This window comes from Perna viridis, chromosome 9, assembly GCF_037379345.1.
Source record: "Perna viridis isolate PV_CMFRI_1.1 ecotype Kerala chromosome 9, ASM3737934v1, whole genome shotgun sequence".
Lineage (NCBI taxonomy): Eukaryota > Metazoa > Mollusca > Bivalvia > Mytilida > Mytilidae > Perna > Perna viridis.
Genome location: NC_142453.1, coordinates 22,115,386 through 22,130,435, shown reverse-complemented (window position 1 = coordinate 22,130,435; position 15,050 = coordinate 22,115,386). Strand labels below are relative to the sequence as shown.

Genomic DNA, 15,050 nt, shown 5'->3' with positions numbered 1-15,050 from the left:
TGAATATTAAGGAAAATAAGAGCAAAGCTTGGTATGCAGAAAAAAAAGCAGTTTGTCCCGAGAATAAACAGCAAAAGGCTCAATACCCTCCTTATTCATAAAAATAATGTCAAAGTATCAGATGGACTTCAATGTTGAATACTGTCAGACAAAATCACAGGGTGTCCTCCATGTCAGTTAAGATAACAACTTTGCAAGTTTCGTATAAATCCATCAAAAAGACAGAAAGACAAATTTTTAACAATTTTATCTTTTTATGAATTTCTTTTTATATGTAACTGAATACTAAAGGTGAGCTCAATATCTTTATCCACTGAAAATTAAATATTTATATTATGTTTCAGAAAATAAAGAGATAATTATTACTGGCTTAACCTACTGCAGATAAACATTATTTCATAATAACTTAGAATGGAATACATAGTACATGTATATGTAACAGAAAAAAATTTAACTACCATGACAAGAAACTAAACAAATGATGGTGTTTTTGCACTGAGAGAAAAGATACATCAATTTCTTAATATCAGTACATGGAGTAAGACATAAGAAAGTATATAAAACCAAATTTGTTCTTCAGTCTGATTCTTCACTGTCTATCAAGTCTTTGATGGAGTTAAACTTGACAGGTGAAGCATAATTTGGCTTTGGCTTGGATATCCTTGAGTTAGAGTACTTGCTTCTGGCACTTCTTTTCCCAATACCTTCAAGAAAATAAAGTTGTATTTAAGAAATAAAAGACTATAAACAGCTGCATTAAAACACGAAATATACATGCATAACCAAAATAGACAAGCATTCTCAGAGTATTGCATGGCAATAGATAAGTCCCATACTGGAAGAAAAAACCTGTTGACGAGAAGTGAACAAGAAAAGTACGAAAAACAGTGCATTAAGTTTCAAAAGTAATTAAAAAAGTAATGAACTGGAACAAAATTCAAACTTGATCTGTATCTTGTCATGGTAAAGATACCAAATATCAAATGTATATCTTAAAACATGACAAAAACTGCGGAAAATTGAGTTTTGGCAAGAATTTTCCAACTCCAAGGGCTATAACTCAGCCAAAAATCAACGGACTGAAAACAAAATTCATACTTGATCTGTAACTTGTCATGGTAAAGCAATGTACTAAATCTCAAATGTTAATCTGCAAACATGACGAAATAAAGCATGGAAAACCGAGTTACTGCATAAATTTTAAGTTTGTTTGTTTTGTTGGGGTTTAATGTCCGAGCAGCAATATTTCAGCTATATTCAGACAATGAACATGAAATGGATGATAAAATGAACATGAAATGAAAAAAAAGAATGGGTCACAAGGATAATAGGGTCAACAAATTTTGATTGCCACTGGAAAAAGGGGGGATGGGTAAGGTCGGGCAATTTAGCCTCCTGTGGCGGAGCACAAAGGTTCCTACTCCTATCAAATACCACAGCAGGGTTCTTTAACGTGCGAGGAACGTGGCATCTTTCCCAACACGGTGCACCACTATGGTTTGCGGTCAGGTTTTCCGTATTAAAGCCTGACAACCCCAGCATGTAACACGCCAGGGGTACCCCATTCCACAACCTGGGGCACACATCCCAGTTGCTCTGTGGGCGGAGCGCCTAGACCCCGGCTAGGTTTCTGATCATTATTTAGTCGCCTTTTACGACAAGCTTAGCACTGCTGAAGGCCTATTCTTTTAACACCTGGACCTGCACAGGGCTAAATTTTAAATCAAAGGACCGTAACTCTGCATAAAATCAATGGATCAGAACAAAATTCTTACTTAATCTGTAACTTGTCATGGTTAAGCAATGTACCAAATATGTATCTGCAAGCATGATGAAAAAAAGTTTGACAAACTGATGGACAGACAGACAGACTTTACAAATAAAATCGATATATTAATGGGATTTATTACCGGTACTTTCTTTGCAAGCATCATTAGCAAAGTAATTTTTTTTTGACATGCTGCATGATGGGCCACCTTTCAACAAAACTTTCATAAAAATCCATCAAGTGGTTCAGGAATAGTCATGCTTACAATATATATGGTCAGAGGATTCCTATATATATACCCTATTACAGTTGCTTGTTGAGTACAACAACAAATACAAGATTCTGTCCATAAAAAATGTTTGATCTTTATTTTAAAAAGCATTCTTTGGCTACCTTCATGAATCATAACAATAAGCTAGGGCACCGTTTATCATTCTATGCAAAGTTCTTCATGTGATTATGGTAAACAGAAATAAACATGGCCTTTCATAAAACCCTTGTTCTAAGGCAGTCTGTCAAGCAATTCCTGATTTTCCTAATAATTCCTGTTTTTTCCTAATTTTGGGCAATTCCTGATTTTTTCCTGAATTTACCAGAGAAACTTCTGATAACTCCTGCTTTTTAACTTTTGCACCACAAAAAAAAATAATTGTTAAAATATTTATATACTTCATAGTGTTTTACAAGTAAAACTGAACATATATTGTGATGAATGATATTACATGTATGTATTCATTGGGTTGCTGTTTTACATTCAAATTGTGACTTTATATATCCTTTACTAAGTATTTTAATCAAAGGGTTCTAACTTCTTTCAAACAGTTGTTTCTCAAATTGCTACATTTCTAGAAAGCCCTTACTTACAGGGGTGGAAGGTGGCAATTTTCATGGAATTTTGTTTTATTACATGACTTTTTATGTTAAAGATTCCTGATAACCTCCTTATTTTCAAGAAAATTATTTCCTGATTTCCTAATTTTTTGGACCCAAGAACTGTTTGACAGACTGCTTAGGAGATAAAAATTATATAGAATGTACTGTAGACTTCAAAATTAAGGTAGATAACCCTGTAAATGACACTAAAATAAAATAGAAATGTGGATAATCTCCTATTAGAAGACAGACTGGAATGAATAATTATACATTTCATCATATAGATCCACTAAACAACTGAATAACAAAAATAAAAATGTGTAGCCTTTTTTAGGTGTATCACATATTACAGAATTTGTGTGATTCTTACTAAGACTGCTACTTTAAAAACTCTGAAGTGCATATAACAATATAGTCAACAGTTTGTTTACTCTCAAAAGACTTGACAGAGTTCTGAAAGCTCCAATTTGTTTCCATTGAAACCTACCACAGTGAAACTACTCCAAACGGACACTCAGAAAACCGGTCTTCCCTTCAAACTGACCGTTTTCAAAAGTCCCGGCCGATACACCTTAAAACCTGTGTGTTTTGTCTTCAATAGGCCGGCCACCCCCTAAAACCATATGTCGGCTGTTTTTTTTTCATTGTTTTAGTTAGATATTTCAAATAAAAACAACCTCTCAATTCCAGCCATACGGTTATTGTTCACCTGTAATAAATGTGTCAACTAAACTGTAAATGATTATGTAATATTACGTAATTAATAATTCATTTACTGGCCGGTTAGCATTTCATCAGTGGACAGATAACTTAAGGGGACAGTAGTGTAATCAATAAATTTAATCCAGACATTACATTTTGTCACTGGTTGGTTGTTAATTGGTGTGTACACACGTCAGGCAACCGGAGTCATTTAATAGTACGATCTTTTAACTGTCATTTAATGTGACCTGTACCCAAGCCAAAACAACATAGGGGTGAAATTATTAGACTTTGTTGATAGGTAATTCACGAAAACAATACAAATAATTAATTACCATCAATAGACCTTTGATCTTGAATACACATTCTTTCAAAACCGTGAACATTATTTTGTCCGCAGTACCGTTTGTAAAATCAAATCATTTAGAATTTGATGCAAGCTTTGAAATGTAATAAAAGGCCAAAAGTTTTGAATAGGCATAAAATATGTCTCGACCGACAAACTGACAAGGTGTAGGATTATAGAACACATTAATGGAAACAGCTCTTAGAATGCATTACTATTTACAAAACCAGCCACCCCTGTAAATTGGCCATTTTTTCTTGTCCCAGTGGTGGCCCGTTTGGAGAAGTTTTACTGCATTTACATTGTATGTAGAATTTAAATTAGTGGTATTATTTAACAATGAAAACCTTGTAAATTGGAGAAATTTTAACTCTGGTAAAATTGTGTATTTGTTAGTTATCTTTAGCCACCTAAACTGGATTAATTGCACAATGGGAATATGTAATAAAACTTCAGTGAAAGTTTCATTTAATTCCATTCAGTGATGTAGGAGGAGTAGCATTTAAGAGACAGATATTCCTCTGTGTAACATTTAAAGTGGGGGATGTAATAATAATTCCTGTATGGTATGGTGATGTACTAATTTACACATTGTCTGGGTCTTTACTTTCAATTATTTTATATCAAGCTGAAGTGTTATTCATACCTCTGTCATTTATCTCTTAAGGAGGTAGACCTAGGGAAAGTGACATAATTATTGAAATCAGTGATATGTTTGTATCATATTCAATTTAACAAAAGCCTACCAAGCTTTCATTTGAAACAGAATGAAATCAGTCCAAGTTACTTTGATGCTTACATGAGATTGATGTAAAATGCTGAATACAAACGTTCCAATGAGTTATGTCCCTTACCCTAGGTCTATCTCCTTAAAAAACAACATCATATCATTACCTCTATTGTCACTAATGATGTTATCTAGACATAAGGATGCTGCCTCTTTCTTCAACAAGACATCTTCTACTTTCTGTTCTGATGGCTCACCTAAGAAATTTAATAACTCTTTTTCAACGTATATAGAAATATTTTATCAAGTGTTCACTTCCCTGACATTACCATATTCAATCTAAACCTACACTGTGTTCCAAATATGTACCTTACAAGGTAAATTTAGCTGAACAAAATTTTTATGGTCTTCACTCGTGCCGAAAACGTCTCATTTTCACTGAAGTTAATCAGAAAATGAAACTTGTATTATGTGATCATAGGCCCAAATGGGCCATTAATTGATTAAATAAAGATCTACCTATTTATATGTATCTACCTATATCAGGGATAGATGATTTTACAAGGTCAACAAAAAAGGCTGAAATTGTCAAAATCAGAAGTGAATACACAGTAAAAAAAGAATCGTAACAGTAAAAACTGGATTTGAAATAGCGGAATTCTGCTATATGAAAATGCATACCTTCCATTCCTAAATCCCTAAGAATGGCCTTCAGAACTTTCACTTTCTTTCTATTAGTAGTCAAACCTTTTAGGTGTGTAGAATTCCTAATCATTCTTCCACATCTAAAACATAAATTCTTCAATTTTTTTACATATTTACTCTCTTCCTCTCCATCAGACACAGTTTTTGAACTTTTGTTTGTAGAACTTTTGGCTTTGGAGTTTGGTTTCGACTTAGTTGGTTTCTTAACAGGTTCTTCATCTTCTGAACTGCTACTATCACTTTCACTATCCGAGTTCTTTACTGTTTTTGAACTTTTGATTGTGGTATTTTTGGCTTTGGAGTTTGGTTTTGACTTGGTTGGTTTCTTCATAGGTTCATCATCTTCTGAACTACTACTATCACTGCTACTATCAGAGTTCTTTACTGCTGAAGACTTCTGGAAGATATATTTTTTGTACAATAAATCCATTTTCTAAAGTAGTCATGAAGTAGTCATGGTTGGAGAATTTTTTGTGTACATCATCATCTATCACATGAAAGGGGAATCATTAAGTTCTTTTTTAATAACTGAATTTGATTTGTAACAAGTTTTCTGATTGATCGTCTCGCTTTCAGCATACCAAGTTATTTTGTATAACTTGCTTTGGTACTGTGACATCATCAATGTTGATCACGATCACAAACATGATAACATTTTGAATATAAACAAATTCTTCATATTGCTGTAAAAGTACTTTTCTTCATGGATACCAATTTTTCTGGATTAGGGTCAAAATGCAAGTTTGTGAATTCTTGAAATTTGTGGTTTTGGGGTTTTCAGTATACACTTCAATGGAAATCTCCTTTTAATTTGCAACTAAATATCATTGATTGACCTACCTATGAATACCCCATGAATAATAGTACTTTCACAGTATAATGAATGTTTCTAATTTTAAACAGGTTATGAGAAATAACATGGTTTGGTCTAGTTCACTTTTTATGAACAAATTACAGTTTATAAGAGTAAAATGCCACAACAATGTTATTTTATATAAACTGCACAAGAATTAGAATGTCCAAGAGAAACATGGAGGTGAACTATGACATCAGAGGTCCAAGACATGGGAATGATCTGAGGTGAAATGAAGAGCATTGCCAAAAATCAAGAAAACTGGAGGTCCCTGATTACAGCCTTACACACCACCAGGCGCGAAGAGGATAAGTAAAGAAATTAAGTAAGCTGAAGAATTAGAGACATTCCTTCAATATATATTTTTTTATTTTTGTTTAATAAAAACAAACGTCAAATCATCTGGTTTACACTTGCATAAGTGTACATGTCACATGAAACCATAATAAACTTCACATCAATTGATGTCATTGATATACATGTAAGAAAATTTCATGTGAACTACATGTAAACCTAGCTACAAAAATACAAATGTATATAAACTTGATTCAATGGAAATTTATGTGAAATTAATATGCCTGTGGAGAACCAAATAATAATAATAAAAATAGAATGATTATGCCACAATAGAGCTATTGAAAATTAATCAATTCAAAGATTGTTTTCAATTTTTTACCAATTTCTGCGAAATAATCAACTTTGGGGCAGTTTACACTTCATGGACCACAGACAAAGCAGTAATGAACAAGCATAAACTGTCCCAAATTTGGTTATGCAATTAAACTGTCACCACACAGATATGTCTTGCCTGTCGCACACAGACCCTGTTATTTAAGATTGATGGTGATATATAGACCTTGACCAGGGTGGGAAGGGGAGCAATTGTATAAATAAATACAAAAATAAGATAAAGAGATTCCAATGCCACTGCATATTAAATATGATTGATCTAATATAAATGATTCATATCAACCTAACCTAACAAAAAAAGTAACATGAAAATCTTGAAGTGAAAATTAAAATTTCAAAGTCAATTGACCCTGACTGTGGGGGGGGGAGGAAGGGGGGGGGCAAATGCATGAAATGAATACAGATTAGTGGTAAAGTGAAACTAATGCAACTGCAGATCTAGTATAAGTAGTTTACATCAACCTAACATAAACAGAAAACTTAACATGAAAATCTTCCAAGTGAAAGTAGTCTCACCTTTTGCAACATTTGTCAGAGTCAAATTACATGAACTAATATGAGACAAAATTAAAAACAGACCTCAAAATTTACCTTCTAATTGATTGCATATAAAATATTAAGATTTGATCTGCACCAAAGCCCTTTTTAATTAAGTACCAGTCGAAATAAAATTCAGACACTGTCAATGGTAAAAGTGATTCATGGTGTAGAAAAACCCACCAAACAAATGATGGTTTTTCAGTTTACATACATGCATGCTATATTTTTACAAAACAATTTGCATTTCAGTATTCAGATCTGCACTTTTGAGGAAATCATACTTTCATCTCCCACTAAAATCAACCAAATGGAACCAAATCAAGAACAATAAATCTTGCAAAGAACTACTTCCATGTACAATCTATATAATTTTTACCACAAAAGTGCAACAACCAAATGAAAAACTAAAACTTGTTATGTGATCAGTATACACTATTAGATCAAAATGGCCAGAAGAAACCATACATGTGGACTTGTCAATTTGTTTATGTCGTATTAATGGCCGCTATTAATTTATTTTAATTTGTTGAAATATTAACAGCAAAAAAATACTTGATCAAAATTGGAATCACACACTGCTGAGACTATTAAAAAACTTTATTTTTTTCAACCTTGAAAACCACGAAAATTAATACCTGCACACGTGTTGACTTTTCAGAAACCACAAAAAATTAGCTGCCACAAAAATTGATAAGTTTACAGTAGTTGCTGAGAAAAATGTGTGACAAAAATGTCAACTTTCATGAAGCCAAAAATAAACAGTAAACAAAAGTTGGTGTCAATTTTTTCTGAAAATTAATCCCACCATACCACATACCTGTAGGAAGAATGTGTTAAAACTTCAAGCCGCTGTGATGAGTAGATGCTGAGAAAACTGTGACTGAAAAAAGTGCTATGAAAATACAGACACACAAAGGTAAAACAGTATCCTTTGGAGAAAGGTATAACAAGGATTCATCAGTTGTCACAATTCACATTAAAAAACATGCACATGAATGTAAACCATGAAGATGCTACTGATGTAAGAACCCTTTTCGATACAACAGTGTATGCCAAGAACTTCTTCAACTGTTACTTCATCCCTAGAGCCCAAATTTCAAAGTTAATGAAATTACTTTTAAGTAGTCAGTAAATCTCCAGGTAATGAAATTACATTAGTAGTCTGTAAATCTCCAGTTAATGAAATTACTTAAGTAGTCAGTAAATCTCCATTGAATCACCTCAATTTATAATAGACTCATGTATAGGGCTAGTGGCTGAAAGCACACCCTGTAAGGCAAAAAAATAAGTAAAATATTTTTTGGAGGGAAGGTAAAAAAAAACAGGTCTAGGGGGGATGGAAATCTAGGATATTTTTTTCTTATTTTTGCCTTATAGGGAAACAATCTGAACTTTAATAGTGCTTAAGCCAAAATGACCATAAAATGTTTAGGTTAGCACAAAAAAGGGTAGATACAGTTGCAGGAAACAGACATACATGTATATTTTTTGGCCTTAAACAATGTAGATAGTTAAATGTTCAATTCAACTTCTACTCCATGTCAACCTATTGTCAGAGTTGTTGTATCATGCACATTTGATCCTGGTCTAGGGAAGAGAAAAAAATATGTCTGTTTAACATTACCCTTAGTAAGGCTTAGTTTTTACCCTATTTATTTTTTTGCCTACCACAGCACATTTTATGATATACATTTTAAGAAATGCTGCTTAACTATCATTTTTTAGTTGAGTTTTATAAAAGTAAAGAAATCCTCCTATCAGTAACTATATACAACAACTTTTAAAAATATATTGACTTACTTGTCTACCTACATTGTATACCTAACTCATTTTTTTATCCAATGTACATATGTAACTTTCAACAGACATATTTTTTTTTATTTGGCTTTAACTTTGCTTTTCTATCGGTAGTTCAAATGGCCTCATTCAATCATTGTTTTAACATTGAAGATAGTACAGATACCTTTCTGTCCTCCACTTCAGAGTCTGAAGTAAGATTAACGTCTGAACTCTCATTTTCACTCTTCGCTGGACTTTTCCTTTTTCGAGGAGAATTCGATCTTTTTGCAACCTTCTTACTTGATAGAGAATTTATTTTCCCCTCAGAGGCATCTATAAGTAACTCATCTTCAGAACTGGAATCAATGGATGTTTTATTTTTAACTGGAGATTTCAGTTTTGAATTACCGGTACATACATTTTTGTCACTAGAAACAGAACTTGTTTTGCCCTTAGAGACATTTACAAGAAGTTCATCTTCAGAACTAGAATTGTCTGATGCTTTGCCATTTGATGGAGATTTGTGTTTAGAATTCTTCAAGTTTTTCTCACTTGAAACTGAAGATTTCTTCGAGACATTAATCAGTAACTCATCCTCGGAGCTAGAGTCATCAATTTTTTGTCTCTTACTTTTTTGTCTGGAGTTATTTTTAGAACTTTCTTTACTTTTGTTCTTGCCAGTATTTTTTGCTGAGGATTTCTCTTTTGATTTGGCTTTACTGACATTCTCATTTACTTCCGAGTCGCTACTACTTTCTATTGTCGATTTTCTTTTTCTCTTTTGACCTGTATTTTGCTTTTTTGCAGATTTTCCGTTTTTTTTTTGTTCACAGTCTTCTTCAGATTCAAGCTCAACATCACCAGAATCACTGCTAATATCTAGCATATTTTTCTTTTTCCAGTCTTTAGATTTCTCTTCTGTTCTCTTTTTGGTCTTTTTTGATTCTTTATTTATCTTTACAGTCGAACCTTTTTTGATTTTTTTATTGTTCTTTTCTTCATCTGACTGAGATTCAGATTCAATTACAAATTGTCTTGCAGAAGTGTTTTCTTTCTTTTCAGCACGTCTTTCCTCTTCCAAATCAAATGTACAATTGATGCTTGTCGATGGAATAACATCACTCATTTCTTCATCTGAATCACTCTCAATGAATCTTCTCTTTTTCTTTACAATCTTCCGACTTCTTCTCGAGAATGACTCATCAGGAAACGGCTTCCATTCTTCTTCTAGATCTGACTGAGTTTCAAAACCTTTATGCTTCACTGGTACAGCTTTAGCTGGTGACTTTTTCTGCTCTTCATCCTCTGATGAACTTTCTTCAATATTGCTAAATTCCTGTCCATCAGAGTCTAACACGGCATCAAGAACTTGATTGGCATCTAATTTTTCTGCCCCTCCAGGACTTACATTTGCATTTTTTCTATTATCATTATTAGGTACATCTTTCTTTTTGCTTGATGGAGTTCCTAATGAACCATTCTTCTTAGACTCAGTGCTACTATGCTTTGATTTACCACTAGGAGTACTTATTTTCTTTGGACTTTTGCCAAGTATCTCATTCTTTACTTTAGGTATTCTATTCTCTTCTACTCTGTTTTCCTTGTCATCTTGGTCAGTTGATCTGGCTGATATGTTAAGTGAATTACCCTCAGAAAAAGAATTGCTCTGAAATATTAATGTACAAAATATCAACATGATCAAGCAAGCCAATTATCAACAATATTGAAATTTGGTTAACACAGTGTACTGTACTTACTGTACAAGTATTAATTTCCGCTATTATTGCTGTGGACTAACAATCGTGAAAAAAAAGTACTAGGCAAATTGTTTTTTAACACTATGTTACACTAATTTTTTTTAATTGCTAAAATTGGTACCAGCAGATATGATCACTTGACTTAATCTGTGAAAATTAGCAACCACAAAAATTAATATGTTTACAGTATACTAAAATTATTGGGATAGGTCCTAGGTGACACAGAAATTGTCCAATCTCTTTGGGACATACGTTTTTACCTACTTTGAAATCATTGTAGTTATAATACGAGACAGCTGTAACCTGTAAGAGTACAAGTTGAATATATTGACATTTTGTTTTATATAATTATGCCTTTTACATTTTTATACAACTGAAAACTATTTTTCTTCATAATTTACCATTCTATGAACATTTTGTTTCTGTAAAAGACATGAAAATAGTCAAGGTTCTTTCTTGGTATTACTAGGTTAGTTGGGATTTTTACTATGCAAACTACTGTGCATGCCCAGGTTAACTTCCTGTCAAACTGAAATTAGGCTCTCAGTGCTTCCGAGGTCAGAGGTTATATTTAAATTGATTGCCATTATCAGTGATGATTCTACAAGGTCTACAAACAAAATCAAAACTTCACCCTCTGCTACATGTACTCATTAATTAAGTTAGCTAAGCTGTAAGAAACACATGAAATGAATGTTACAGCCAAATGCTTACTTGTAAAAAATTTTGTTTATTATGTACAGACCAATAAATTTTATTGCCCTCTCCTGCACAGAGTATCAGCTTAAAGCAAAGACACTACAATTCATTACAAGAATCACATGTTAGACTACTGCTATATTGTGAGGAATGTCCTACCTGATTCAGCTGATCAAGATACTTGTACACTAAATTATTCACTAGTTCTTTTTCTGTATTTTCTAATTTTCTTCCAATATGTTCACTGTAAGCATCTCGGACTTTCCTCTTTGTCAACACACTGAAAAATACAAGATATAATAAGAACTAATAAACTCCTTAAATTTTAATTAGACCACCTAAGTGGTCTCGTGGTAGCATGCTCACATCAAGTGCAAAAGGTCATGTGTTCAATCCCTGGCAGAGTCATACCAAACTCAAATTAGTAGTCAATGCTTCTATATAAAGCACATCAGAGATAGAGTGATGACTGGTTGGTCTAGAATCAGAATAAGGTATCTGAGTACAGTGACATGCCTACCAGCATGCTGTTGCTTCTGACTCGAGTATTGGGACTAGTTCAATGCAGGGCCTGCTCAATCTCTACCTGAAATGCATGAAATAATTGTGCCTGCCATAAAACATTAACCTCCAATTAATCAATATTTTTTATTGAGGGAATTCTTCATGAATTCAATACTAACTCTACTAGATCTGTGTAAAGGGCACATCATAGATAGATACATGTACAAAAGTACATTTGTACTTTCAATAATTCACAGCAATTTTTAAAATATTCCAATGTAATCCTTTTTACTGTAATGCTGATGCATGGATAATGTTCAAATCTGTCATGGGCAGAGTGACAATGTATGTACATGTAAATGATTATCACTATTTAACAGGATTTGTACAACAAAAGTGTCTAATCTTTAACATTTATGTTTAGCCAAATTCCAGCAATACATTTTATTTAGCAAAAGAAAGAGTAAAAAAGCGATCAATTTTCTTTTAACTGGTTCCAGCAACCACCACAATGTCTGAAAGATAATTATGTGTGGTATGCAAATAAATGATTGATACTTGTGAATAAATAAATTGTTTCAAAAGTGCACCATGAAATGATTAGAGGTCAAACCATGAACATTTCAACTGAAGCAAAGCCACATTTTAACTTTGTTCATATTGAAGCATTTTATCATGATTAAATTTTTCTAAACAGCATTGGTTTCTTAAAAATGAATGTAGTTATAGAACTCAGTAAATATAGTGTATACACACTGTAATGATTATTATTACAGAGTAAACTGTTTACCAAGGGCCCTTTTAAAATTCTTAAACAGCTGTAGTCAAGGATACAAAATCAATAAAAAAACTTCCTTTTCCTTATGTAGTATTGAACCTTAAATCAATTTCAATGATATGCAAGGAGTAAACATATGTATGTTGTACATACCATGAAACACTTACATGCATAACATCAAGAGTCAAATAAAACAACAGTGGCACTTGTACATATGTGCAGTTTTTTTCTTCAGGACAAAAAATAGTTTTTCTCATTTTAAGAGCTTAGTTTGGTCCTGGAATGGCTCAGAATATTGTTGATCTGAATGCAAATAGCTTCTTTTGCCTTATCTGTTTTTGCTGTTCACTAGTACTTGTTTTGCATAAATTATGATATTTTACTCTGACAGTCTTATTTCTAATGCCTATGTCTTTTTAGTGTGTGCACGAAAATGTGTTTAATATTGTCCATGTATGTCTTATAAAATGCTCTAGTTACTGTCCTATATGTGTAGTACATGTTTGTATCTGTTGTATTTTGCTGTTCTTTTGCTTTAAAGTGTTGCATTATTGTTCGAGCAGTCTCTATGCTTTGTGTACTTGATGTACGTGTTCATTTGGTTAAAAGCTAACCAGAGCTTATGTTGTCTTGTCCATGTTATGTTATGATTTGTACCAAAGTTTTCTTGTCATATTCACTTTCACTTTGGTAAACCCTACATGTACATACATGTACATACACATGTACAAGAAATATTTGGTCTGAATCGCTCAGCATATAATAACTGACACAAGTGAGTTACCTTGTCATACAAATTCAACCTATATTTGAATCCAGGAGTTTAACAATTATGAAATTTATTTCTCTATATGCAGAATATGCAGACTGGTAAAAAGTAGCTGCGAAATCATAGCTCTTGATCTTTTTTTTATTGACTTTGCGATTTATTGTTAAAAAAATACAAAAAAAAATAGAGTTATGTTTCGCAGCTAGGTAAAAAGCAACACAGAAATTAGAAAATATAACGTACATGCAATGATGCATGGCTACAATGATCACCTTCATGTTGAGCACAGGCTAGGCATAGGTAATAGAATGAAGTTCATGTAATAAGGGATACCACATGAATAAATTTCATTGTAGTTCATGACTGTTTACCATTCCGTTAAAAAAAAACAAAATTTTGAACATTAAATTACTTTGTCAATTTTTAAAGTTAAAATTTGTAAAAAGTCATACATGTAAATTTTGACCAGTCTTCTCGGGGTTATGACTTTGTAATTTTACAGATAACTCGTCAGAGACCTATCCATAACAAAACCAATTCATGAATTATTGCAGGTCAATATTAGAATGGCCTGATGATAGCCTCGGTGCAAGTGAATTATTTCTTGAAGCAATACTCTAAATAACGTAAAACCTGATCAAATTGTTTTGGTTTTTCTTTCTTAAAATAAATAGGCACCTTAAATCAGAGGATATGATCAAGTTTTTGACGAATGTCTTGACTTCTTTCGGCATTTTGGCTCTACTTTCACTTTTGGCGCCCATTTGTTTACGTCCGGTTTGTCCAATCAAACCAATACCCAATAAAACAGCTTTCGGCAGTAAAGCACCATAACTGTCATAATGTCTTTTTTTCTTTCGTAATATATGACATTCAGACAAGATATATTAATTTTATTTAAAGCATCAAAAATTGCATAAGCCAAGTGGGAGTGATCTGGTAACTAAAAAAAATAATTCCAATTTCAGCCAATTTTTTTTTTCACAATTTGTTTGATAATTGTTAGCTGAAGACAATACTTCTACCTATACGTAGATGTCTGTTCTACAGTGAAATTCTTCACTGTTCTGTAAGGCACAAACAATTTGATTTTCAGAGTATAATTGGGGAAAACTGATTTAATATTTAATAGAATATTTCTGGCCCTGGTTTTTGCCCCCCCCCCCCCACACACACACACACACACACAATAAAAAAAAATTTGGCAGCCTCTGGACCGGAGTGAAAACTAGTTTTTGGGCTCATAATATTTTCATAGGATAAAAAAATAATTTTCAAATAAATTTTCTTGTAGACAGTAAAACAGAGCATACAGTAAAAAAATCATCTGGCCTTCATGAAATCACAGACCTCAACAAAATAAAATTGTCCATGCTTGATACCTTACAGTCATGCAAGGAGGGTTATATCAGGGAAACATGTTCCTTACAGCCCCCTTCCACACACACACACACACACACACACACATCAAGTGGTTCATGCTTAAAACATTACTGTCATGCAAGAAGGGTCACAGCCAGGGTAAACATGGTGTTTTAGTTGTGAATATACTACACCATT

General features: G+C 32.9%; 1 protein-coding gene across 1 annotated transcript; it reads right to left on the bottom strand.

Annotated features, from left to right (window-relative positions):
- Window positions 1-232: 232 nt before the first annotated feature.
- On the bottom strand, window positions 233-14,311 carry LOC148607337 (uncharacterized). The gene is made up of 6 exons (XM_088544600.1): window positions 14,169-14,311; window positions 11,599-11,719; window positions 9,168-10,649; window positions 5,098-5,518; window positions 4,584-4,673; window positions 233-704 (listed from the first exon to the last, which is right to left on the bottom strand). Exons 1-6 carry the CDS (start codon window positions 14,252-14,254, stop codon window positions 577-579), a joined length of 2,328 nt encoding a protein of 775 aa, XP_088400726.1. The 5' UTR covers window positions 14,255-14,311; the 3' UTR covers window positions 233-576.
- Window positions 14,312-15,050: the final 739 nt, after the last annotated feature.